The sequence below is a fragment of the Solanum verrucosum genome, unplaced genomic scaffold (genome assembly GCF_900185275.1).
Source record: "Solanum verrucosum unplaced genomic scaffold, falcon-dt-bn FXZP01000103.1, whole genome shotgun sequence".
In the NCBI taxonomy this organism is placed as follows: Eukaryota; Viridiplantae; Streptophyta; class Magnoliopsida; order Solanales; family Solanaceae; genus Solanum; species Solanum verrucosum.
In genome coordinates, this window is record NW_026020048.1 from 3,575,987 (window position 1) to 3,602,373 (window position 26,387).

The 26,387-nt window shown below is 30.7% G+C and overlaps 2 protein-coding genes across 3 annotated transcripts; both read left to right on the forward strand.

Moving 5' to 3' along the window:
• Positions 1–779: 779 nt before the first annotated feature.
• LOC125822393 (O-fucosyltransferase 15-like) lies at positions 780–5,732 on the forward strand. Its single transcript, XM_049501789.1, has 10 exons — positions 780–1,165; positions 1,575–1,670; positions 1,750–1,849; positions 1,938–1,999; positions 2,146–2,234; positions 2,949–3,069; positions 3,151–3,294; positions 3,416–3,750; positions 4,394–4,634; positions 5,260–5,732. Exons 1-10 carry the CDS (start codon positions 824–826, stop codon positions 5,563–5,565), a joined length of 1,836 nt encoding a protein of 611 aa, XP_049357746.1. The 5' UTR covers positions 780–823; the 3' UTR covers positions 5,566–5,732.
• A 15,379-nt stretch (positions 5,733–21,111) lies between these two features.
• LOC125822396 (homeobox protein knotted-1-like LET6) lies at positions 21,112–25,940 on the forward strand. 2 transcript variants are annotated; one of them, XM_049501793.1, is made up of 4 exons: positions 21,112–21,753; positions 21,993–22,251; positions 24,713–24,957; positions 25,532–25,940. In XM_049501793.1, exons 1-4 carry the CDS (start codon positions 21,424–21,426, stop codon positions 25,733–25,735), a joined length of 1,038 nt encoding a protein of 345 aa, XP_049357750.1. In that variant the 5' UTR covers positions 21,112–21,423; the 3' UTR covers positions 25,736–25,940. The 2 variants fall into 2 exon arrangements, with proteins under 2 accessions (XP_049357750.1, XP_049357749.1); XM_049501792.1 differs by having other exon boundaries at positions 21,310–21,753; positions 24,707–24,957.
• Positions 25,941–26,387: the final 447 nt, after the last annotated feature.

The following is a 26,387-nucleotide window of genomic DNA, read 5'->3' on the forward strand; positions in this document are numbered from 1 at the left end:
CTATTCCTAACCTATGTTATAAAAAGAAAACGAGTGCATTGGAAAGCAAAATGCAATGACCTTGTGAGACTAAGCCACTAGCTAATAACTTAAAGACAAGCTTCATGGATCACGCCTCATTAGGTGAAAAAATAAATATGAGGCCAGGTTGTGCCATGTGCACTTTTACACTTTTTCTCATATGGGAGAGGAAGTAGCTATGGTGCTTGTCTACAACAAGTTTCCTCATTATATTCTCCAGGTTTTTTATTTTATAATAACATTAAAAAATAAAATGACCAATTGTGACTGAGGTCAACTCATCCCTAATCGACTCCAGCTATAGTTCGATTCCTGATACAAACACACTACAATAGCTAAGGCTACCACAAAAGAGTGCATGTTAAGAATAAATAAGTTGACATGTTCATTCGATTCAAACACTAAGCAAAAGGAGACAAAAAATACGGAAGTGCATTTGTGTCTTTAGCTTTACTCTCAAATATATATAGGAAACGACTCATTTCAAATTTAAAATTTTCAAAATGAATACTAATTTAAAGAAAATAAAATATTTACTTGAAATTTCCTTTCATAATTCTTTAATACTTGTGTCATCTGATGTAAACATTAGATAGAGTTCAAAAATAATTTTATTTGATATATATAGTAAATTCACTATCAAATTGAAGAAGAAAAATCACACTTGATTTCTTTTTGCCTAAAAAGAAAAATGACCAAATGCTATTTTTGCTCACCTTGTTTTAAAACCGTTTTAATGTGCAGAAGCAGAAACTTCAAACAAAAAAAAGAAAGAAGCAAAGCTTAAAAAATAAAAACTTGCATGACTTCTCGCAGCAATTCTTTTTCTAATTTCTCAGAATCATCGTACGACTTCGATGATAAGGAACAATCCACCGTTCCGACTTCGGATCGGGATGAGCCCCTGAATCCGGGTCACAGGAACAACTCGTTTAACGGGTTATTGGGTTTCACGTTCGGGTCCAAGAAGATGAGGAAGAAGAAACCCTTTTGTCAGGAAAAAGCAATTGTCGGGTTGGCTCTCTTTGTGATCGCTTTTGTCGGGATGAATTGGTGGATGCTTTCCCGGATCCAGAACTCGGGTCGGGCTTCTCAGGTTGAGCTCAGGTTCTTGGAAGATAATTCCTCCACTCTATCAATTCGGGTATGTTTGAATCACTCTTTTATGTCAATTCTTGAAAGGTACTACTAATGTTGAAACTTAGTCCAAGTTTTGAAAGCTGGGTTATGAATATGAATTTTGATAAAGATGGTACTTCGGATATTGTGAAATCATCTCAATATTTAGCTGTGAAGTTGAAAAAATGAATCTTGAGATGTTAAGCAACTAGATATATGTTACTTATTCGACAAACTATAAAGTTAAACTTTTCTAAATTGTTTTGTATTGGGGATGATATAGGGGCAACTGGTAGGGGATGGATATAGAGGATTCACATGGCTGACCTGACTAATTTAGGAAAGAGGCTTAATTGATTGTTGAAGTATGAATTGATTCACTGAGTTGGAGGTCTTTTCATACATATGGAGTAAATGTATTTTTGATATGGTAGGAAGAACTGCTAAGGCTTGGGCTTGGCAAAGGGAGAAAGCCTCAGAAAACAATCTATGCACGATTGCTGGCTAAAGCTGCTCATTCCTTAGCTGAGGTACTTTTTGTTTCTACAAGGAAGTGAGTAGATCTATTTAGTTGGTTTTACTTGATAATGTGAGGTCGACACATTGCAGGGACAGAAAAAATCCGAGCCAAAAGATTTGTGGGCTGAACCCTATTTTGTTGCTTCCTCTTGGAAACCTTGTGCTGAGCAGCGTCAATGGCTACCTAGTGGTCTATCTCTCTCTCTCCCCTCTCCCTCTCTTCATGCATGTTACGTTTCGGGTAGTTAACCTGCTTCCTATGTGGCTAAAATTTTCAGAGGGAAAAAATGGTTACATTATTGTCACTGCAAATGGTGGGATAAATCAGCAGCGAGTAGCTGTAAGTTATGTCTTCTGCTTTGACATTATTTGTTCCATATTTCTTTAGTTTAGCTTTCCAAGCTAAAGACAAAGGCTCAGCACTAATATTATATGAAAGCTATGGTCTTTTTTTCTTAACTAACACATTTCTTCCTTGCACAACAGGTCTGCAATATTGTTGCTATTGCAAGATTACTCGATGCAACCTTGGTTCTTCCGAGATTTCTGTACAGTAGTGTTTGGAAAGATGTGAGGTAAAAACTTACTACTTATTGTCAGTTTCACTTCTTTCTTTCCTTTTTCTTATTGTACAATAGGGATTGCAAAATATTATGCAACACCGTCAAAATAGTGGAATCTTCGATTACAGATTCACAACATCTTCGATATACCTTGTTGTTGACTTGAAACACGTACTAGTTGAATGGTATTTCATTTAATTCTTTTCCATTTTCTTTTCATAACTAATTAAACATCTGAACTGTCTGCATCTTGAAATTCTTTTAACTCAATAATTGGAAATTTGTGATGTAACATTGATTTCTTTTTGATCGCTTGTCTACAAAACATGAGCTCTCCAATACTTTGTGATTGTCCCAAAGGTTCACCTGGCTTTTCTTTGTTGCATCTACTTTAGAGATGCAAGTATGCTAGAGTTCTTTTCCTAAACTGTTCCCCAATGTGCTTTGAGCTATATAAGCATCTCCATATGCATTTTTAACTGCTGTTTAACCACCCTTTCATTTACAACTAGCTATGCCCTGTCCGAAAAAAAACTATATGAAGTGTTGCATCAGTAACTTTTAGTATGATCTTCATCAAATAGAAATTAGAACTTTTAAATAAGATATTTATGTGCCTTTCCCATTTTGCTTCCTTCAAACTTGCTTCCTTGCTAATGTGAAATATTTGATACCTTATTAGTTCCTTATATTGAAGATTGATAGATGTAACCTATAATTTCTTAGCCAGTTTGGCGATATCTACCAGGAGGAGCATTTCATTGACTACCTGAAACCTGATATTCGTGTAGTTAGAGAACTTCCTCAAGAGTTGCAGTCATTAGATCTAGAGGCCATTGGCAGTTTGGTAAGACTCTCACCTAGATAAATCATTTTGAATATGATCATGTGAAGAATCTAGTTTCTTACAATCTGGAAATAAATCCAGGTGACAGATGCAGATGTTGTAAAAGAAGCAAAACCAGGTTTCTACAAGAAACATATTCTTCCTATTTTACATAAAAACAGAGTTGTCCATTTTCTTGGATTTGGGAATCGATTGGCATCTGACCCGTTACCACCTCAGGTGCAGGTAAACCCATCGAACTTGATATTAGGCTTCCTTGTTGATTTCTCAAATTTTCATTTCATCTTCTCATTTAGTCTGATTCCATAACTTCTACGTTGGTTCCTGATTTGGGGACTTCATCTAGAGACTTCGATGCAGATGTAATTTTCATGCTCTGAAATTTGTTCCAAAGATAGAAGAAACTGGAGCTTTACTTATACGGAGAATGCGTCAGAATGTTACACGTTTGGGACCCTTGGATCGTCACCTAGTGGGTCCCTTCTCAAAGTCTATGCTGAAGGGTGAACGAAATCGTGGAGAAAAAGTTGCTAGATATTTAGCTTTGCATATGAGGTTTGAAATTGATATGGTAGCTCATTCCCTCTGTGAATATGGTGGGGGTGAAGAAGAAAGAAATGAACTGGAAGCATATCGTGAAATCCACTTCCCTGCATTAGTGGAGCTTAAGAAGACCACGAAGTATGTTATATATAATCATTGCTCAATTCCTTTACTTGCACAACTCATAAGAAAAAGCTAGGCTAACTTGTTTGATTTTCCTAGACTGTTGCTTGCATCTTTGAAGAAAAATGTTTTCATGGAAATAAGTGGTTTCCTTACATATTTTCTGCTGTTTGGTAAGTAAACAAATAAAATTGTTCCAAAAGCATTTGTATATATCTAGGAAAACACTATGGAGGCGGGGTGGGTTGTAGGGTGGGGAGGAGGAGATAATCAATGGAGAATGTCACTTATGGAGCTTATTTTGCCTACTTTTACAAGGGAACCTCTTCATTTTTAAGGAACTTGATTTCCTTGAGATAATGATTTTCAAAATTTTGTCCAAATATGAGAAAATTGGACACAGTAGCTACTTCTTATCTCTCTAGCATCTGGAGAGGTTCACGTCTTCTTGTTGTGAAAGTGGGTGGGGTCTCTGGATTACCTCTATTGGACAATTTTAATTAAGCATGTCAAAGTGATGAGTAGTATTTTCTTCATAGATGCCAAATGACCTTAACCTAATTCTAGAGACATGTTATTGAGGTTATAACATTCAAATTTATTAAAACTAGTCTCAGTTCACTTATTGATTCTGAAAAAAAAAAAAACGTTTGTTCAGGTTGCCTTCCCCAGCAGCTCTAAAGGCTGAAGGATTGTGTCCTTTAATGCCTGAAGAGACGGTTCTAATGCTTGCTGCCCTTGGTTTTAATCGGCAGACACGCATATACTTGGCAGGTGCACATATCTATGGAGGCAAATCAAGATTAGCCTCCTTGACCACCTTGTATCCTAATCTGGTCACAAAGGAAAGCTTACTTTCCTCTTCCGAGATTGAACCATTCATGAATTTCTCATCTCAGGTAAACTCTGCGTTAATTGGTTCAACATGGTTTTGCTTTATTATCCCCAGCACTAAATTGTACAAAGAATATCAATAATAAACAAAACTTTCATGTGCTTGATATTGACTGATTATATAAGTTGTTTCTCAAATGAGCTGTTCGTCTCATGGGAATTTATGGCGAACAGATTCAAACAGAATGCTAATAGATGCACTAGGTGGGTCTAAATTTAACCTGGAGCAAACTGCTATACTTCAATTTGAATGTATAAATTACTCACACATATGGGGAGGTTGTTCTTTGAATTCTTGCAATTAAAAGATAATGAGCTTAAATAAAGCTCTTAGAAATCGTTTGACTTAAGGTGTAGAAAGGAAGCAATGCAGAGCCATATATTTGCATGTACTTGTATCCTTGTATAAAACCTTTGTTTGCCGTTCAAGTATATATATTTGTGTAGGGCTTCTCCGTATTCTGAACATAACAGATATTTGAATGCCTATGTAGCCGCTTGTTGCTAACATGCAGTTGTACATTCCAGCTGATGCAGAGGAAAGCTAGCACCCTATGAACATACCATCATATATTTTGATTTGAGAACTCGACTCATGCAACTGGTACTAAAATGAACTCTTTTATGCAGCTAGCAGCACTGGACTTCATAGTTTGCACTGCTGCAGATGTGTTTGCCATGACAGACTCGGGAAGCCAATTTTCATCGTTAGTCTCTGGCTTCCGAGTATACTTTGGCGGAGGCAAAATGGCTACTATACGGCCAAACAAACGTAGACTGGCTGATATCTTTGTCAAGAACAACACAATAGACTGGAGGACATTTGAGCAAAGAGTGAGGAAAGCAGTTAGACAAACGAAACGGGTATTTTCACGACCTGTTGGGAGGAGCGTATACAGATATCCACGGTGTAAGGAATGCATGTGCAACACATAGGTCCCTTAAGTTAACTAGGTCCATTGTCAACTGAGTTTAGGGGTGGGAAATTAACACGCAAATGTAAATGTAATATGTCTCCATTTAAAACTTGAATTAATCAAGCTCTTTTTTTAAAAAAATAAAATAAAATTTGTAACATTATATGATTCATTTCTTATTCTTCTAATTTCTAATGCGGTCACTTTTTTTTCAAAATGAGTTTGTTGAGGATCCTGCCCAACCCTGATGAAATATCCAAAAGGATGTAATTTTAGTAAAAGTGAAATTACAGAGAAGGAAATTGAGTGCTGCCTTATGAATAAAAGATGGTAAGTAACCTAATTAGCTGAAATTTTGCATAATTTGCTCTAAATAAAATGCAAGAGGTTTTTTTATAAAATATTTCTTTGGAGAAGTTTAACACATTTGATTGTTCAATCAAAAATATTCGCATCAATGGGTTGGGACAATGTAGAATAGTATGGACCAGTGAATGGAGCCTCACCTGTCTATGGGCTGACGTGAAGGGAAAGCCCTCAGCCCTATGGAACCCATCCGTATGTATATATCATGAATGTATAAGTCGTATATAATATATGTATTATTAGTGTATATTTTATATATATCGATTAAAAAAGTAAGCACCGAATTAACATGGAAAAATAACTTGTTACTACTAGAATGGTTAAAATTATACGCATTGAAATTCTTTACGATGTCTACAATAAAATGGCTTAATATCCATGCAACAACATTTAAGCTTCAATATTTTCCTATAGCTAGCATTATTTAGTGCAGTCTTAATTTCACTTTTCATTTAATTTAATTATACTAGAAAGGGTTACTATAATCAATCAAACAATTGACCAATATCAAAAGCAGGTAAGCAATTGACTTGAAAATATTTTTATTAATTAAGAATCTTATTATACTCAAGTTTTTGTAACAATCATATCAATAATGACAAACTCTAGAGTCTAGATTATATACACTAAACTCTAGTTTCTCACAGTTACATGACTAGCATTAGCATGACCAAAATATAAATTAAAATCTGTGAACTAATAATTAATTCAAATATTGTTTTAACTATTCCAATAATATTAATGATCCTGTGTGATTAGTGACAACAAGTCGCTCTCCTCCATCTAACCTCTATAATTCCCACTAATAATTCTCAGTGTAAGTCCAGTCACTACCAAACACTCGTTTAGGATTAGTTCCGATCCTACATATAAGCCAAAAACATTATATTTTATTATAAGTTTTAACTCTACTCACCTAAAAGATAGTATATAACTAGCATCATTTATTTAAAAAGTGGAATAGGCGTACAAACCGGAAAACAAGGCAGATTATTTGCAACAACGTGTTAAATTACATGCAATAGTATAAGAAATTACATACATTGATGTTATATATACATATATAAGTTGAATCCTACTTTTTTTTTCATAGAACATAGTAGCTTCTTTATATAGTAGTCAACCTGCTCGAGCCAACCTCTTTGATTGGCCACAAATAATCCATTTAGGTTCATTCACCACCAAACTCGTCCAAAAATGCCGTCTAGCTAGGTTTGTTCCTACATATGAGCCAAAAAAAGTACTAGACATGACATCTTTTTCATCTTGAAGATAAGTCCTTTTTTCTTCTTTTTCTGTTTACAATATATATAGGAATCGAACTCTCATCAACAAAAATAAGATGAAAATGCAGGTAGTCAACCAACAGAGCTACTAAGATCCCCAGTCTTGAAAATAAGTTCTAATCTCAATTCCCATATCTGTAGTCATTTTCACTATTGCTCAAGCATGTTTTATTTGGCTTTTAGCTAACTTCGATGTCACATTTTTTTAAAGTGAAAATGGCACACAATTGGATATGCATGAGCCACTCTTTAGCTAGCTCTTTGTGATAAACTCTAAAATATTAGTATCGTCTTTCTTTCTTAACTCACAAGATTTTACTTTAATTTGTCAAAGAAAATATATATTAGGAATTTGAATTGAAGGAGAAGAAAGTATACTAGTATAGTAAGGCATCTAAACTTATGTTGAAATAGTTAACATCCATTGATAGTGGCATGTTTTGGATTAGACAAGAGAAAAAGAGCAAAACCTTGTCGGCCAAAATATATGTATTTACTATTTAGTGTAGGAGCTATATATTATAAGTATCCTAAGAGAAAAGATTTTTCTTTTCTAGGGTTTGGTCGACATTATATTTTTGGGTCCCTTAAGTCTTTGAAACAAAGAATATAGCCAATGCAAGGAGCTCCATATAGTGGAGTATATATATTTAGGAGTCATGTCATGTAAAAGAAAGAAGAGAAAAATAAATAGATTTATTATATATATATATACTAACGATGTTAATATTCATGGAATTACTATGTTAAATAACGGGTCATGTAAAGATTTTTTCAAATTTCAATGACTCTGACATAAAATAAAAAATAAGGCGAATAGAAAGATAATTTATACGTTCATTTGAACTTGAACTATTGTACATGTTTTAAAGATTTATTGAGTTGGTATAAATAAAAGTATTATATTTAAACCTAAGTAATCAAATTGGATATGATAGAAATTTAGAACTTTTATCCATACTATTCAAATATTGAATTCGTCTAGGATTTCAATAAGTAAAATACAAGTTGCATTGCCACTTTCTCTCGTGGGATATAACGATAAGCAACATAAACATTTTACCCATTTAAAATTGAAAAGCCTTTATTTTAGTAAATTAATTATTGCTAATGAGAAAAGAGTGAAACATTTTCGCACATTCAATACTCAAATAGAGTGTCGTGTCATATGTCAATACGAGAAATATGATAAATGACAGGTGTTGGACACAAGTACTTAGATTAATTAGAATAAAAAACTCAAGGATTTTAGTAGTTGTATATCGAATAACCTAGCTAAACCAAAGTCTGAAGTCAAAAGGACAAAAAATTGAGCAAAACTTCTAAAAGGACAACAAAAAATAGAATCAAACCAAAATGCAACATTCGGATGGAAGATGGATTCGTTAAGTCATGTGCAGGAAGGTGCAGCTTGTCATGCGCCTTACGATAAAAAAATAAATTAATATTACTCCTTCATTATTTATTCAATCATTTTATTGTTGTGTTTTCGTGTATATTTTTTTTTCTTTCTATTTTCAATATTTATATGTAAATAAAAATGTAAGTGATTTTCCCGTAGTAACATAGACTCATTCGATAGAAAGAAAAGACTAGACACTCGGTCGAGTAACAGATAAAAGATTGGCTTGAACAATAACATTTTTTTATATGGATGATAAAATATAGGAAGTAATTTGAAGGAGTCTATTTTCCTCAAATTAAGTCCTTATGCCAGCTGAGAGATGTAAGCACGTAGGCATGCAAATATTGATTTTCATGTTGCTCCACATAAGTTTGGTTAAAGTTTATAAAGTTGCTACTTTAATATTTTTGTTCTATTTTAACTCTATGATGGTCAATGTAGGAGTCCGGAGCCTAAATGCAAAAAGATTGACAAAAATTCAAAAAGAGCATATCAAATTTTTTTCTAATCAAAAGGGAATATTCACTACTAACGTAACGATTTTGATTTGACGCCGTTAACAGATCAAAATCGCTGCCCTATCAGCGATTTTGTCCAACTTTTTTTTTTCCAGAAAATCACTGCTCATGCAACATTTTTGCGATTTTAAAAAAAAAAATTAAAATCGCTGCTATGGCAGCATTTTTATAAAAACAATTTTATTTTATTTATTGGAAATCGGCGATTTTCGTTAATGTTTTTTAAAAATATATATATTTTTTAGAAATCGCTGTTAGGCAATGATTTTAGTGGAATTTTTTTTAAAAAAAAAATAAAAATCGGCAAGGATTTTGGTGGAATTTTTTTTTTTTTTAAATTTCTGTCAGCTAGTCAACATCTAATTGTAAAAAAAAAATGGCAGCGATTTTAGTAAAGAATTTTTAAAAAAAAGAAAATCGCTGCCAGGGCAGTGAAATTCCCCTCTAACTTTTTTTTAAAAAAAAATATCGCTTCTGACGTAGCGATTTCATAAATAAAAATTGTCTTATATATTCAGATTACTCTCCCATATTGTAATCTGACACACTCCAATTCAAATAATGATCATAAATATATAAAAACAATTTTATTTATGAAATCGCTGCATCATAAGTGATATTTTTTTTTAAAAAAAGTTAGAGGGACTTTTTTAAAAAATTCTTTACTAAAATTGCTGCCAAGGTAGCGATTTAAAAAAAATAATTATTTTTTTACAATTAGATGTTGATTAGTTGACAGAAATTTCAAAAGAAAAAAAATTCCCACCAAAATCGCTGCCAAGGCAGCGATTTTTTTTTTAAAAAAACTCCACTAACCGCTGCCAACTTGCCAAGGAAGCGATTTCTAAAACAAAATAAAAAAAATTCCACAAATTTTATAATAACCTTGCAACATGAGCAATTTTTTTGTTTTTTTTTAAACATTACCGGAAATCGATGCCCCCAAAAAAATTTGTTTTTATCGCAAATACGCTGCACAGGGCAACGATTTTCTGGAAAAAAAAATGTTGGACAAAATCGCTGATAGGATAGCGATTTTGATCTGTTAACGGCGTCAAATCAAAATTGCTACATCAGTAGCGATTTTGTCCTTTTGGTTATAAAAAAAATTGATGTGTCTTTTTAAATTTTTATCAAATTTTTTTTCTCTTTAGGTTCCGAACTCGTCAATGTAGTGTAAAATCTTGGCCAAATACATAGATATTTCCTTAAAATTGTAACGATTATTTATTTTGAAACTCAATTTAAATTGTATAAGGTGTACCTATTAAACACTTCAACTGCATCTTAATTGTCTTAAACACTTCACTAGTGAACCAAAAAATATAGTAATAAAATCCACCATCCATGGCATAAACCATTAAATTTTCATCCAACCAAATTTGTGAGTAGTTCATCTCTTATGTTTATTATTACCTAAAATCATGATCCAAAATGAAAAAAAAAAACAAGCTATATATTCTTTATCTCTTTGTGAAGCTTTAGTATGATGTCATCTCACAGACGGGTTTGGTTCTTTTTATGGACAAAGTACAAGATTATTTTTTTCTTTTGAGGTATTAGGTGAATTTTTAGAAATAATCACACTTTAATATCGTATTAGAAAAAATTAAGTTATGGTTTGAGGCTTATCGCCATCTATTAAAATAAAATAAAAAGTATTTGTGTGTCTGGCCTATAAAAAGAATCAGCACGTGAGACGGTGAAGGGCATATTGAAAACATATTTAAGTGAATAAAAGTTTAATCTATCTTTAATAGTTTAAAAATTTAGATGAGATGGTTATACACTTTTTTTTGTATAGTCTTGATCGTTTCTTGATTTCTCTGTTATCACAATATCAGAGCAGACATAAATTCTAGTTTGAATCTTATCGTAATTCATTATCAAAAAAAAAATTCACTTACTCGCGAGGGATATAAATAAAAGTATGCTCTAATCTCTTTATGATCAGCTTAAATTAGAGATAGTCATACACTTTAATTGACGACTAAGTTTCATGTTTATCCTTTCATTACTTTTCTGTTCTTTTCAATTTATCTTCATAATTTCCCTATTCTCTTACCCAGGGAGCAAAGTTGGCTTGAGAAGAGCCAAAGGGAAAAAGGATTTATTCTCCATAAATTCTTATGCCAAAGCGAGAGGTTTTTGCAGTTTCCCATCAAAACCCTACTGGAAATATTCTCTACCTCAATTTTATATGCTCAAAGTCATTTTTATACTCCATCTGTCTCATATTAATTGATCATTTTAGTAAAACTAATTCTCCCATATTAGTTGTTTACCTTACTAAATCAACAAAATATTAAAAAAAAAATTATATTATCCTTGCAATTAATTCTTTTTGAAATATTCATATTTGTTTATAAAATTCTAAGAAGTATTTTAAAGGATAAATTAGTAAACTTATCTTCTTATTTATGATTTCCTAATATGTCTGTAAAAAGAAAAATGATCAACTAATATAGCACAGAGGGAGTACTAACTCTATCTCAATTATATGTCATAATTGAAATTTCGAGATTCAAACTTCTAAACTTTGATCATAAATTCAAACATAGAAGCTTTATGATTTTTGAAATAAATTTTATATATTTAAAAACTAGATAAAAAGTACTATAAATTGATGCCTATCAACTTAAAATATTTAAAAGTCAAATATACTTTTTTTGGTCAAATGCAATCTTAATTAATATCAAACTTCAAAGGTGTCATATACATTGAAACTGAAAAAAAATTATTCTTCTATAGAGTTGTGTGTCTGTCGCACCTTCACATACGAATATTTATCTACTGTCTGGAATAAGAGTACATATAGAACTGTAAATCAGTCTAATTAAACAATAGTATTTTTTATATATAAAAATAAATAAATTGGAACTATAGTTTTTTTTTTAAAACATAAATTTGGAACTATAGTTTGATGTGCTTCTTTGTCATCTTTTTTATGGGCAACTTCTTTTCACAAACTGAAGGAGACACCCCACTTGAAAAAAAGGTTAATTTACTTTAATAAAAAAGGTGGAGAGAAAGAATTAGAAAATTGATTTTTTACCCATGTGTGTAATGATTAGAGCATATGAAATAAAATCATAATGGAATTCCAAAAGTGGAAAAGAAAATATGTTAATGATAAGATTAGTGAGTTCACTTAGTGGCTAATTATCTGGAGCTTATGATTGGGGATGCCTAGTTATGGCAAAGCTATAACGTTAAACTCCTTGGACTAAAAAAATGGTTTTCTTTCTAAACATAATCATGGTTTTAACTGGCTTGATAAACTTGAAAAGTTGCCCTAATTTCTAACAAAATGAAATATTTAGCTAGCATTTGACCATAGATTTCCAAATATTATTTGGGTGAAATTTCACCATATGTTTGACCATAGTATTTGAGAAACATATTTCAGGTTTTTAGAAAAATATAATTTATACCCATAAGTTTTAAAAACTATCAAAACTAATCATAAGTTTGTATTACAAGTCAATTGGATCTTCGTTGCAACAAATAACAAGTGGTGTCCATGACACTAGAGAAATGTGGTAGTTACCTTGAGCCGATTGTTCATCATTTTTATCAACAACCATATCATCACTTTGATATTCACTGAATATTTCATCACTACTTTGGTGTTCACGTAAAATATTATGTAATATAAAGCAAACAACTACTATAGATGGTGTTTCTGTAAAAAATAAAAGTTTGGTGTAAAATTTTAATTTTTAAAAGATCCAAATAATGAGATTTGACCCAAATACTAGAAAAAATTAGTATTTGGAAATTTGGGATATTTGCCAAAAATATTTGTCAAATAATGGCAAATTGTATGGACAAATATTATTTGCCAAATTTTTTCCCAACTATTATTTGGAAAATCTATGGCCAAACGGGTCCTTAATGTTATAAAAACTTGGTTTTAATTTTTATTTATTTATCTTAAATAGAAATAACAAGAAACACACAAACATTATGATTTATTCCCGATAATAAATTTTAAAAAGTTTATTTTAAAGATTTTTATGTCAAAATTAAATAACACAAGACTCTAATTAAAGAAGAATATGGAGAAATTACACCTGGCCCAATGACCTTGAAAATGTGTGATATTAAACTTTTGAGACTTGTTTAGATTGTGAGCAAATCAAAAGTTAAATTTGTTAGTCACATATAGAAATGGATTGAGAATTAAAACTTTTAGGGACCTTTAAGGTTCTTATTTTAATTTATGTTTATTTTATTAAAGTTTATAGTATTTATCTCTACGCAAATTTATATTTAACCTTAAAAAATATTAGATTTAAATAAATATGATAGCATTACATCTGCCTTAGTTGTTAGAGCAAACTGAGTATAGGAGTCAAAAATTCAAGACTAGTCATCTTCCGGTAAATATGCATGTGAAGAGTGAAGAGTGAAGAGTGAAGAGTAGAGATAAGTAATGTGGAAAAAATAGCATCAAAATGTTGCTACTTTTACCAAATTTCTATCTATCATATTAATAATATATCCATGGTTGTTGATTGGCAATTGGCAACTGGTTATGGACATGACGTAAAGGCAAATACAAAAGCTTTGCTATCAAAAGAGCCAAAGGCCCCTATATATTTACCCTGCCTGCCTGCTATAAACCCTATTGCTTAGCCCTATATATAGTTTAGAGGGAATAGTACTCCTCTCTTTGATTTATATAAATGTGCAAATCAAATCTCTAACAATCCTCTTCATCTTAATTAAGTCCATCAATAAGGGTCGGTACTCGATTCGGTTGGTAGCTATATAAAAAGTAAGTTATCTAATAGATAGATATAAATAAGTTATTCATGCATAAAAATTAATAAGATGTTTGATTGCAGTTTAGAAATTTGCATAGATAATACATGTATAAGTTATGAAGGAATATATGTATTATTTTATTCAAAATAGAAAATGAAATAACTAATCCATGTATAACTAATATACAAATTTACTTATAAACGATTATAATTATAAACTACTATATGTTTTGACCTTCTCTTTTTTCCTTTTTTCTACTTTTCTAACTTGTATACATGGGTAACAATTCAGAAGATTTTTTTTGTTTCAATGTATACAAACATTAATACAGCATAGTCAAATTTTTCATTAAAGAAATTCAAAATGTGTAAAATAAAAATAAATAAAAGAAGAGGACATTCAATATATATTATATATATACATGTCCTAACTTTTTCCAATAATTAGTTTTTCAAATTATAGTTAATATATATTTACAAAATATAAGTAGGTGTTTGGCCATGCGATACCATATCACGATATGGTATTGTGAGATGGAATCAGCGTTTGGACATACGATTTTACGCTGATTTCATCTCATGATTCCATATCATTAGAGGTGATACCATATTCTCCAAAAACCATGATATGAAATTATATGGTGATTCCATATCATGATTTGGGATCTTTTAATACAATAATTGATCCATGAGTTTGTATTTTGTTAAAACAACCCCACATTTATATCTACTAATCATTTGTTTCATATGTAAATAAAATTTATAATCACATCATTACTTTTTAAAATTTATTATTCTCACCGACATAAAATTTATTATTCTCACCAACATATAGTCACTTTAACTCACACCTCACGATTGTGAAACTTTTCAACATTCACTTGAAACAATTAACCAACATGTTAAAATAGTTGCCGAGGCAATTAGCAAGATGACACCAACATTTATACAACCAAAAAATATGATTGGTGTACATTTTAAAATTCGACATAATACTCGATTTTGGCCTTGGTTTAAGGTAAAATTTCAATCACATTAATAAATTTATTTTATGGCCTAAATAAGTGCACATTTATATTTTATGTGTAAGTTATTAGTATTTAGTTACATATTTTCTATCAACTTTGTTTAAAGAGATAATATTTATTTTATGACTTTGCATTGTTTTGGAAACACTATTTTTATTACTCTTACAAACATTATTTTTATGAAGTGCATTCTACAATTCTTCCAATTTATTTTATGTTCACTAAACTAATATTGATGTATTTTTTTATTTGGTAGGATTGTGTTGGTGCGATTGATGGAACATATATAGAAGGGGAGGTTCCTAAAGCAGTGCAACAAACATATCGTAATCGCAAAGGAGGTTCCTAAAGCGGTGCAACATTACAATTTATGTTCAAATTTTTTTATTAAATTAAAGTTAGATGAAACAAATACTTAAGTGGAAAACAAATAACTTTGTAATAATTTATTATGCGATTTTATAATTTTTTGTGTATTTGATAAGATTGAATAAACAATTGAGGCTATTTTAATAGTTTTACAACTTATGAGATTTTTATGAGAAAATATACAACACAAAAATTTCATATCGCATGTCCAAACAAACCTTCAATTTTATCTCATGATTCAATATCATGATACCATATCGCATGGCCAAACGGGCCCTAAATATATCAATCAAGTATACAAATATTAATTCAAAATTACAATTTGATATCGCATATCTAAACGTATAACTATTTTCGTATAATGTACGTATGTATGTATATTGGGATGGTCTTTGAAGCACTTAAACCCTAGCTAGCCCTAATGCCACAGCTACTCACTGAACCTGAGATTGACTGTGTGAGACAAGTCATAACACGCCCTACAAGTTCTTAATGTCTCAACATCTAGCACTTATACTTTCCATCTTAAAACTCTAATTTATGATACTATTTGTCTAATATTTTCTCTAATTTTTTGATATATTATTTGACTTGACATAGAATTTGAAGAAAAAAAAAATAGATTTCTTTAAAAGTTGTGATCCAAATTTGATATTAATTTTTAAATATCAATTTTATTTTTATTACTTCTTAAAAATCATGATTTTTTTTTTAAAAAATTAAATAATTATAAAATTCATTTGAAATTTACTGTCTCGTTGGTTTTTAAAAGTACACAACTATAAAATATATACGCAGATCAAATTCCTTTTTTATCATGGTAGGATATAGCTTTACCAGGCTGGCCACTAGACCATTGATGCTAATTGGTTAATTATTATTTTTAGGGGAAAATGATAAATATACTTCGAACTATCGTAAATGATATGCAGATACCCTCCGTCATACTTTTGGGACATTGGTTCCCCTGCCGTCTAAAAACTAGAGCATATATGCCTTTCACTCTAACAGAAGACTAAATAGGGACACGTGGCACAATCTGATCCATCGATAAATGTTGGATCGGTGGATAAGATTATGACACGTGTATGTCCGTTAGTATAAAGGGTATATATGCTTTAGTTTTTGGACGGCAGAGGCACCAATATCCCAAAAATATACGGAGGGTATTTGCATATCATTTACGATAATTTGAAGGTATATTTATCCTTTTTCCCTTATTTTTATACTCGTCAAAATCATTTTTTCTGGAGAAAAATCAACTGATTGTGATAAGGCAATCCTAACACTTGAGTTAAGATTTTGCACATTTGAAGATAAATTTGCTCTCACTAGGCGTGTCAATAAATTTATGTGTAACAAATTTTAAAGTTATGAAAATTAACTGCAATTGTAAATAAAATATGGCAATAAATAATTTTTTGCTATAAATTGTTTTCCATGATTTGAGGCAGAATAATGTGTATAATGTATTTCGAATTTAAAATGACGCAAACCTCCTTATAATATATATTTGATCATAAAAAAATGTCAGAAAATACTCTAGTACTGTTACTCATTTTTTTTGTCTACAAATATATATATATAGTAAGAAAGTACTAGTATTTATTTATAGTCATCAACAAAATCATATTATAATTAAAACCTAGCGATAAGCATCTATTGGGTATTGGCATTCCTCAAGGTTTAAGGTTGCACTATATAGTAGATTTGATAGGGGTTTCCTCTCTCTTTTCGTTCGATTTTATTCTCTGCACCTTCGTATATTTACTTCTACTTTATTTTTGACTTTTGAGAGTTAAATTATTCAAATGTTTATTGACACTTTAAGTTTATTTTTTATCTTATTAATATGAGAAAGGATGTCAACTTATATATATATAAAAAAATTGCATAGTTTTCAATTATTTTAATTTAAAATATGAAATGAATCTAATATTAAATTTAGTTTTGAATATTAGTCAAATACGTAATTTTTATGAAACGAAATATGACAAAATTGAAATAAACGGAGAGAGAATTATTTATGTTTCAACCGATCGAAAACCAAATCAATCATACAAATGTACAAACTTAATTAGAAGCTAATTAGTAATCTCAATCAGAGAATGTTTTTGTTTGGGTAGTAGTAGAGCCGTCAATATGGGCTAGGCCCGTTGGGCCTGCTTGGCCCCTTACTCATGATTTGATAGGGCTGAGCTATAATTTTTTGAGCTCATTTAAGAAAAAAAGTTTTTTAGCTCGGCCTGAATAAATTTGTCGATTTGTGGGGCTTGAGAAATATAGATAGGGTCGGCCCGTGGGCCAAATAAAAATTAATTGAAAATAAAAAAAAATAGAGTATTAAAAATAACAAGAGTCTAAACTCAAAATCGATTTAAAGTTTGAAATATTACAATTTAAATACAAATTATGTTTATAAAATATAAAAATACATAAAATAAAAATTCCTTAAAATTTCTAGGGAATCACTACATAGGTCATTGCCTATAGAATATTATGATCATTGGAAAACAATTATGTTAATATTTATGTTTAGCTATTTATGTTTTTACTTGAAATCAAACTTACTAAATATTATAAAGATAATTCTATTTGTGTATTTGATTAACAAGTAGTAACACTAATACCATGTAATATTGTCTTGTCGATATTTATGATAATATTTTAAAATTATAATTTAATTTAAAAATATACTTTTAAGAAAAAAAGACTGGCCCGGGAAAGCTCGTAGCCAACATACTTGTGGACTGGACCGAACATTTTCTGGCTTACAGAAAAAGTGGGCTAGCCCGATCTAACCCGTCAAATTTCAAAATATGTATATATTAATCCGGATGGAGTGGACCATCTCGTTTTGACAGCTCTAGCTCTAGGTAGTAGAAAAGAAAATAATTAGAGAGAGGAATAGAAGTTAAAAGAGACATTCGTAGTGTCCCACGAAATAAGCAGCTTTTTGAAGCTGAAACTTCACTTTAATTTTCTTTTAGGAAATAATTAGAGAGTTAGATGGGATTGATGAAAGACTGATGACACCTTTTCATTTAATTGTAAATTTAATTGGAGACAACTCGTGCTTTTATTTCGATACATATTACTCTTCAATTCAATATTTTCGTTATTCTGTCTCACTTGATGTACTTCACTTTATTTTTGGGTTTGCAATTTACCAGAATAAAATATCAATTGATTCAACACTTGGCGATGGAAATAGACGGGGCCGGGAGGATGTTCGTCCCATCTTTGTACAAAATAAATTAGTATATTGTATGTATTATCTCTCTCTCTATATATATAGTTATATTCAACTCATATTTTATAAAAATTTACGTGTCTTTACAAACTCCCATAAATCGAAATATATGCATGAGATTTTATGACTTATTAAAAGTTAATGTGTATAGATAAATGAGAAGACATATTTTAAATGACTAATTTATTTATGAATGAGCACTAGAGAAAACGTACATTTTTTAAAAATTAAAAATATCTAACCTAAAGACTTTATCAAGTATTTAAATACTCCATCAAAAGAAATTGTAATTTGAATATCTCCATAAAATTTACTACTATTTACTACCAATAATTTGGATGAACAGGATGGGTACTGACTAATTAAAGACCTCAAAAACTAAATATAATATATATATATATATATATATATATATATATATATATATATATATATATATTGGGTTGAAGATTCTTTTGAGGTGGGGTACGTAGCATTTTCCATTAAAGAGAGTAAAAACAATGTGAGGCAAAATGTCCAAGTTACATTAAAATGGAAATAGGTGGGGATTATAGTAATATACACAAACCAAGAAAATGCCATAAGATAATAATAGCACTGAAGGCACCAAAAATATATATAAATAAAATGAACAGAATATCTGGGAATGAAGAGTGTTGTTTGTCAATAATAGGAAACTAAATTATATATTTGTCGATTGAAGTATGAAATACATCAAATATCATCTCTTATTTCATTTTTCATGTACAGCTAGAACAAGAAAAAGACAATAAAGTTATAAATAGTTCCCTATCCCGATAGGGTAAATCTTTCTTCAAATATTTTTATTCCAAATTATTATTTTTCCTTTTCATTTGTTCAAGAATTTTAACCTGATTTTTTTTTAAAAAAAAAAACTATAGTAATATATTACTACAACACTATTTTAAGTCAAATTACCTACACTTCAATCATTCTTCTATTTAACTATTTGCTGACTTCCATTAATATAAGAACTAAGTTAGCTGATTTATTGATAAGTATATTATATTATGTGTGAGGATATATTTTTTTGATTATAAAATTGATTTTATAAATAAGATAATTATGTATTCCGATAACATGCTAAAAGGATAATAATAATAATAAATAATAAATGTATTTAATAGAAAATCTAATCAATAAATTTCCCCTTAAAATAATTAATATATCCTTAAAATTATTATTTAAAAATTATAAATACTAAGATGTATACACAACGAAAAGATTACGACAGAAAATGGAATGGAAGGGATTTAGCATCACATTTTGGAAAGAGTATTTTGAAAATTAGAAAAAAAAATTGGGATAAAACTTTCTCAAAAAGTGCAAATTAAAGTAAAGAAATGAGTCTATCCCAAATTGATTGATGAAATATTTTATCAAATTTAACATAGTTATAAACTAAAATTTATACATTAAAGGTGACCAACTTACGATTTTGTCTGATTTTAAATTTATGATTTTTAGGTGATTAGCAATCTAAGTAATTAATTTAAAAGTGCTTATAAAATTATAATTTTAATTTGAAAATATCAATTTTTGAAGTTGTGTGAAAAAGTAGTTTTTGAAATTTGAAATCATGTGTGAAGTATTTTACTTGGATTTTTTAAAAATAAATAAATTATAAGTGAAGTGAAATTTCATCCAAATTTAGGTAAATTTTCAAAAATTGATTTAAGTTTTATGAATAAATAATATTTTTTAAAATCTAGAGAAAATATCATTGATGGTTTCTTAACTATTAGATTAGGTTTCAAATGGAGTCTCTTAAATATACATTTTTCAAATTTAATCCTTTAACTATCCAAAATATTAACAAGTTTGATCTCTTTAACTATTTTTACTTATCGAATTAGTCAAAGACTATTTAAGACCTACTATGGAGCAGGATATTAATCTATTGAAGAAGTGAATCTCAAAATTTTCTACAATACTATATCCACTCATATCACACCTTTGTTGTGTGCCAATTTTTCCCCCTCTCCCTCTAAGAAAAAAAATAGTTTTCTTCAGGTTTTATCCTTGAAAGTAGGATTTTTGTTAATTTACCATACTAATTTTAAATATAAAATAATGAGATAAAGTTGAATTAGTGGTTGAAAGAAGAAGCAAAAAGAATCATATTCAATGAAGGGACAAATAGGTCTCAAGTTATAATACTGGTAAGGGATTCACTCCGTCTGTTTTCCAATAACCCAAAAACCAAGAAACAAGAAAGAAACACATAAAAACACAGAAGAAATTACAGTGCACCTCGATTTGATCATTCTAAAAATAAAAATTAAATTTACCTCACTAGGAGTGGAGTGGAGTGGAGTGGAGGGATATTGGCAGATAATGACAGTGTTTCAGTGGCAGTGAAGAAAAAAGGGGTATGAGTTTTCATTGGGAAGGTAAAAATTTTGCACCCAAATACAAGCTAACCCTTTAACATCTTCATGTTTTTCATAGGAACTCTCTTCTTTGCTTCTTGCTAGACTAGAGAGAGAAAAAAGGAACACTACACTGTTTCTTAATTATTTTTTACTTAGAAAAGAGGGGAAAAGAAAAAAGAAAAAAGGAATATTGGGTGTTTGCTTTTTTCTGACTAGTAGTATTGCTAACTATGTATTCCATTAAGGATTTGCTGTGAAAAAGCCTGATATCAGTAAGCATAAAACTCGGGAGATCACTTACACACACACCCTCTCCAAAAAGAGAAAGAGATTTACTATTAAACAGAGTTTTTTTTTTTCTTTCTTTTTTATTGTGTGTGTGTGTGAGAGAGAGAGAGAGAGATGGTTTTCATAGGCAAAAACAAATAGAAAGGAACAAAATTTAGACTCAAGAAGAAAGTGTGTGTGAGAGAGAGGAAGAATAATGGAAGGTGGTTCTAGTGGAAATACTAATACATCTTGTTTAATGATGATGGGCTATGGAGATCATGAAAACAACAACAATGGGAATGGAAATGCAACACTTTGTGCTCCTCAAATGATGATGATGATGCCTCCTCCTCCTCCTCCTCTAACTAACAATAACAATGCAGAAACCAGCAACAACAACAATAACAATATCCTTTTTCTTCCTTTCATGGACACCAACAACAATAATCCTCAGGAAGACAACAACTCTTCTTCAATCAAGTCAAAGATTATGGCTCATCCTCACTACCCTCGTCTCTTGTCTGCTTATCTCAGTTGTCAAAAGGTGAAATTCACATCCCCATCAACTACAACAACAAAAAAAAATCATTTTTATTTCAAGAAAAACCAAATACAAGTGAAAAAGATCATATATTTGACATGGGTTTTAATATTTCTTGAATTTTTTCTACCTTGAAAGTGACTCTCTGCAAGAAAAGACTTAAGCTGAAAACAAAATCACATGTATGAAAGGGACTGTACCTGAAAAACCTAGTTTTTTTTTTAACATAAATATATATGCAGATAGGAGCTCCGCCGGAAGTGGTGGCAAGGCTAGAGGAAATATGTGCCACGTCAGCAACAATGGGCCGTAACAGTAGTAGTGGTGGAATCATTGGAGAAGATCCTGCACTAGATCAGTTCATGGAGGCTTATTGTGAGATGCTGACAAAATATGAACAAGAACTCTCTAAACCCTTCAAGGAAGCCATGGTTTTTCTTTCAAGAATTGAGTGTCAGTTCAAAGCTTTAACACTTGCACCTAATTCTTCTCATGAATCTGGTGAGATATATATCAATTTTTTCTTCTTTTTTTTTTCATTTCTTAAAATGGGTCACATTAATTCTATGCAGATCCTAACTGTTTACTTGAGTTTATTCTCTTTAAATTGATGTCCTCTGCATGTGCATGTTTCCAATGATATCAGTCATTAATTAATTATTATAACTACTAATAAAATAAGCTCAATTCCATATGCAGATTATTAATTTTCTATTTTAAATGACTTTACTTTACCTTCTGGTATGTAACAATGATTTTTTAACTAGTTTTGTTTCTGTCTCAATGAATATGCATCATGTTTTGGTTCTTGTTCTACATGTTCATAATCTGTGTATGGTACAAGTTGTAAGTGTAAACAGCAAGATATATTTGTCCCTTGTTAATCATTTCAAACTTGTGTTTGTGTATGTTGAAGAAACTCAACTTGTCTTGTTTCTTTATTTGGAATTACCCTGGTCCAGATTTAATAATATACTAACCCTAGTTTTCTGAATCAAAGCCACATATATCATGATGGTGAAGTTTGATTTTCAAAATTATATTTACCTTGATTTTATTTTTCACACTCTACGAAGTAGATTGTTTGATTTACTTGAGTCGAGGGTCTTTTGTAAACATTCTGAAGGTCAAGAAGGGGGGGGGGTAATACCTATGTACCAACCAGCCTTCCCAGATTTGGCGCGTCGGATACACTGGTATGTTGTTGTAAGGAGCAGATTATTACTTTATAAAGCTTTCATTTGAAGTCAATTTATGTGTGGGTGTTCTGTTGCTCAAAGCTATTCTCATTTCTTTAGTTGAGTTTAACTTTCATGCTTTGATAGATTACAAAATAATAGACTTTTGAGTTTTGAAAAAGGCTATGACATGTTTCTCTGGTTAATAGTATTGATTTGTAACCCCTAATTAAACAAATGTTAAGTAATTTATACTTCATAACATGTTAAATTACACTATGTGTGTAAAACGTTCTTTCACGGTTGTTATATATTACTCTATTCATTCTCTATAGCTATTGTTGTTGCTAAGTAGTAGTGTTTTTGATGATTTTAAATCAATGGTATTTGGAAAGATGTGCTGAATTAGTTAGTTGTCTTGGAAATGCTTCATAACTACGAATGCTTAAATGTTACAGTATATAAGGTCGATGAACACCGAAAAAGGAACTCTCATCTAATGGCAATAGTTTGTATATATTTGGATTTCAATCTTTTTTTGTTTAACTTTGAAATCTTCAAACCATCTTTGCCAGCACTGAAGTTTCATATATGGTCTGTGAAAAAGTCCTTGATCAGCTGAATGATTAGCGGTATCACACAATAGTTCCAATTTTTGACATAATTCCTTGAGGTCCCTCCTTATGTCTTCTCTAGACACTTCAAAAGAATAGAAAGATACAAGACAAATGATTGAGAAATGCACCTTGTTTTTAGAGGGACCCATAAAATACTCTTGATTAGATTTGGAGCTTTGATTGGAGTGTATGATATAACCTACTTGATGTGTTATACTTTTGTTTAAATCATTGGATTTAACATTACCTTTAAATGGTGAAAAGGAAACTATAACTTCCTTGCTTCACTTTTAGCTACCATTTTGATGTTTCTTGATTTATGTAAACGGTGTATTTCCATCAAATCATCTTGGTGAACACTTGCTTGCTTAGTTTGATCTTATTGTACATTTGTTCATATGCTTATTGACAAGTGCTTCCTTATTCAGTTAAAGTTCTACGGAAATTTCTCTGCTTGGACCCTTTATCACATAATAGACAAACATAGTAAACTTGTGAAGTTATAGTCTATGGTACTCTAATAGAGTATTTAATGGGATAAAGAAGACAACATTTGTTTGGTAGCCGATGGGTTCTTGAAGGACCCACTGAGTTGTGAAATTGAATCTTGAGGAGTCTAAAAGAAGTGAGTGGTTCAACTGCTTGCAGTTACGAGACTACTGAAGAAATTAGCTCTTTTTTAACTTAATTGTAACATGGATAGTTACTGTCTAGTGTTTTGTTTGATAAGTGGTAAATAGTAATAGTTATCAAGTTTACAGTGAATAAATTAAGTTTCTCATAAAATATATAAGCTTCGTATTATCTGCCTAGATATAGTGTGAGTTATGAATCCCTTTGTTGTTTTTTGATTGTGATAACACTAGCATACTTTTGGTACTCGTGTAAGAAACTACTAAGAAGTTTCCAAATGCTTAGAGCAAAATGATTTATGTTAGCCTGTAGTGTTGGCTAATCTAAAGTAACTTTTGAGGACGTCCCGTCAAAAAGGAAATTTCCTAGAGGACCATAGCCTTAGTACTCATACTCAAAGCTTAACTCATATCCTAGTATCTATTGATTTTTACTATCATGTAATTATAAGCCAAGTCTTATTCTCAACTATAGTTGCTCCTTTTTTTTTTTTTTTGGAGAATGCTTATGCTAATTAATGTCCTAAAGTTGTAGCTCTGGGCGAGGCAATGGATAGAAATGGATCATCTGATGAAGAGGTTGACGTGAATAACAGTTTCATCGACCCTCAGGCTGAGGATAGAGAGCTCAAAGGTCAATTGTTGCGCAAGTACAGTGGGTATTTGGGAAGCCTTAAGCAGGAGTTCATGAAGAAGAGGAAGAAAGGCAAGCTGCCTAAGGAAGCAAGGCAACAATTGGTGGACTGGTGGCTTAGACATATTAAATGGCCATATCCATCGGTATGATCCTCACTCCGTGTTTTATCTTATGTGACACACTTCCCTTGGTAGTCCGTTCAAAAAGAATTGACACTCTTAAACCATATACTTCCATTTACACCCATAAGGCAAAGCTTTTAGAACAAAATGTTACGACATGATTGGTACACAAATGCTATGCCATATTTTTTACCAAAGTTTTCCTTGGTTTTCATTCTTCCCCCTTAAAACTCTGTTGATTCAAGCTATATCACTTAAATTGGAACAGTTAAAGTATTACTTTTTCTAAATTGTCAAATAAATCAGTCATAACCTCAATATATACATATTAATTCTACTCTACTAGGGTGATCACTTCATTCTAAAACCTTATATTGTTTTTCGCCTTATAAGACATGATAGGTTGTGATGTGTCTATATATTAATATACATTGATGACAATGTATTGTTATTTTACACCGTCAGGTTATTTGGACCAACATCTAAAAGTAAGTAACAGTTAAATTATTATTTTCCCCCCCAATTTGATCTCCTTGAGTTTAATTTATCAAAAATCTGAGTGACATTATATTGCGCGATAATTTTTGGTTAACAGGAATCCCAGAAGCTTGCACTAGCTGAATCAACGGGATTGGACCAGAAGCAAATAAACAACTGGTTTATCAACCAAAGAAAGAGGCATTGGAAACCATCAGAAGATATGCAATTTGTTGTGATGGATGCTGCTCATCCACATTACTATATGGATAATGTTCTTGCTAACCATTTCCCAATGGATATGACACCGTCTCTACTCTGAATTTATATTCTGGAGTTATCCCAATTCCAACTTTTCAAAGTGAATTTTTAAGATTGTGTAATATTATTAATTATCAAGGATGTTTAATTTGCATAATACTTTGTATGCATGTAGTAGTAGAAGTTATTGCGTCATAATCAACTTTTTATTAGACCATAAGTGCTTGTAATAGCTAGAGGTGTTTCTATTATCATGGCACTTACTTATTTGTCCTCTACTTGCATGGCATTTACTTATTTGTTGGTTGGAAAAAAATATTTGAGAAGATTCAGTTTTTTTAAAGTAGAAAATTTCCATCTTTTAAACATTTTTATGTTGTGAAAATAGAGTTCACATTTACATAGAAACTATTTTAATCGTCGGTAAGATAGGTAGGGAAGATCAAGCAATTCATTGTTCTTGAAATCCTAATAGTGAACTTTTCTTTCATTGCTGCGATTCGATTTGAGCAAGTAAGTCATGACTAATCTTGATACAGTAGTAACAATTTTGATCAATTTAAGATATTTCTTTGCCTGAAGTTTGGTATGGTTTGACGAGGTCAATTTAAGATATTTCTGACTAAAATTGTAGACTTTACAAGCTAAATTGTGGATATATTTTTACTGAAATTTTATCAAGGCAAAATTCACATGTTTTTCTTTTGCCAATA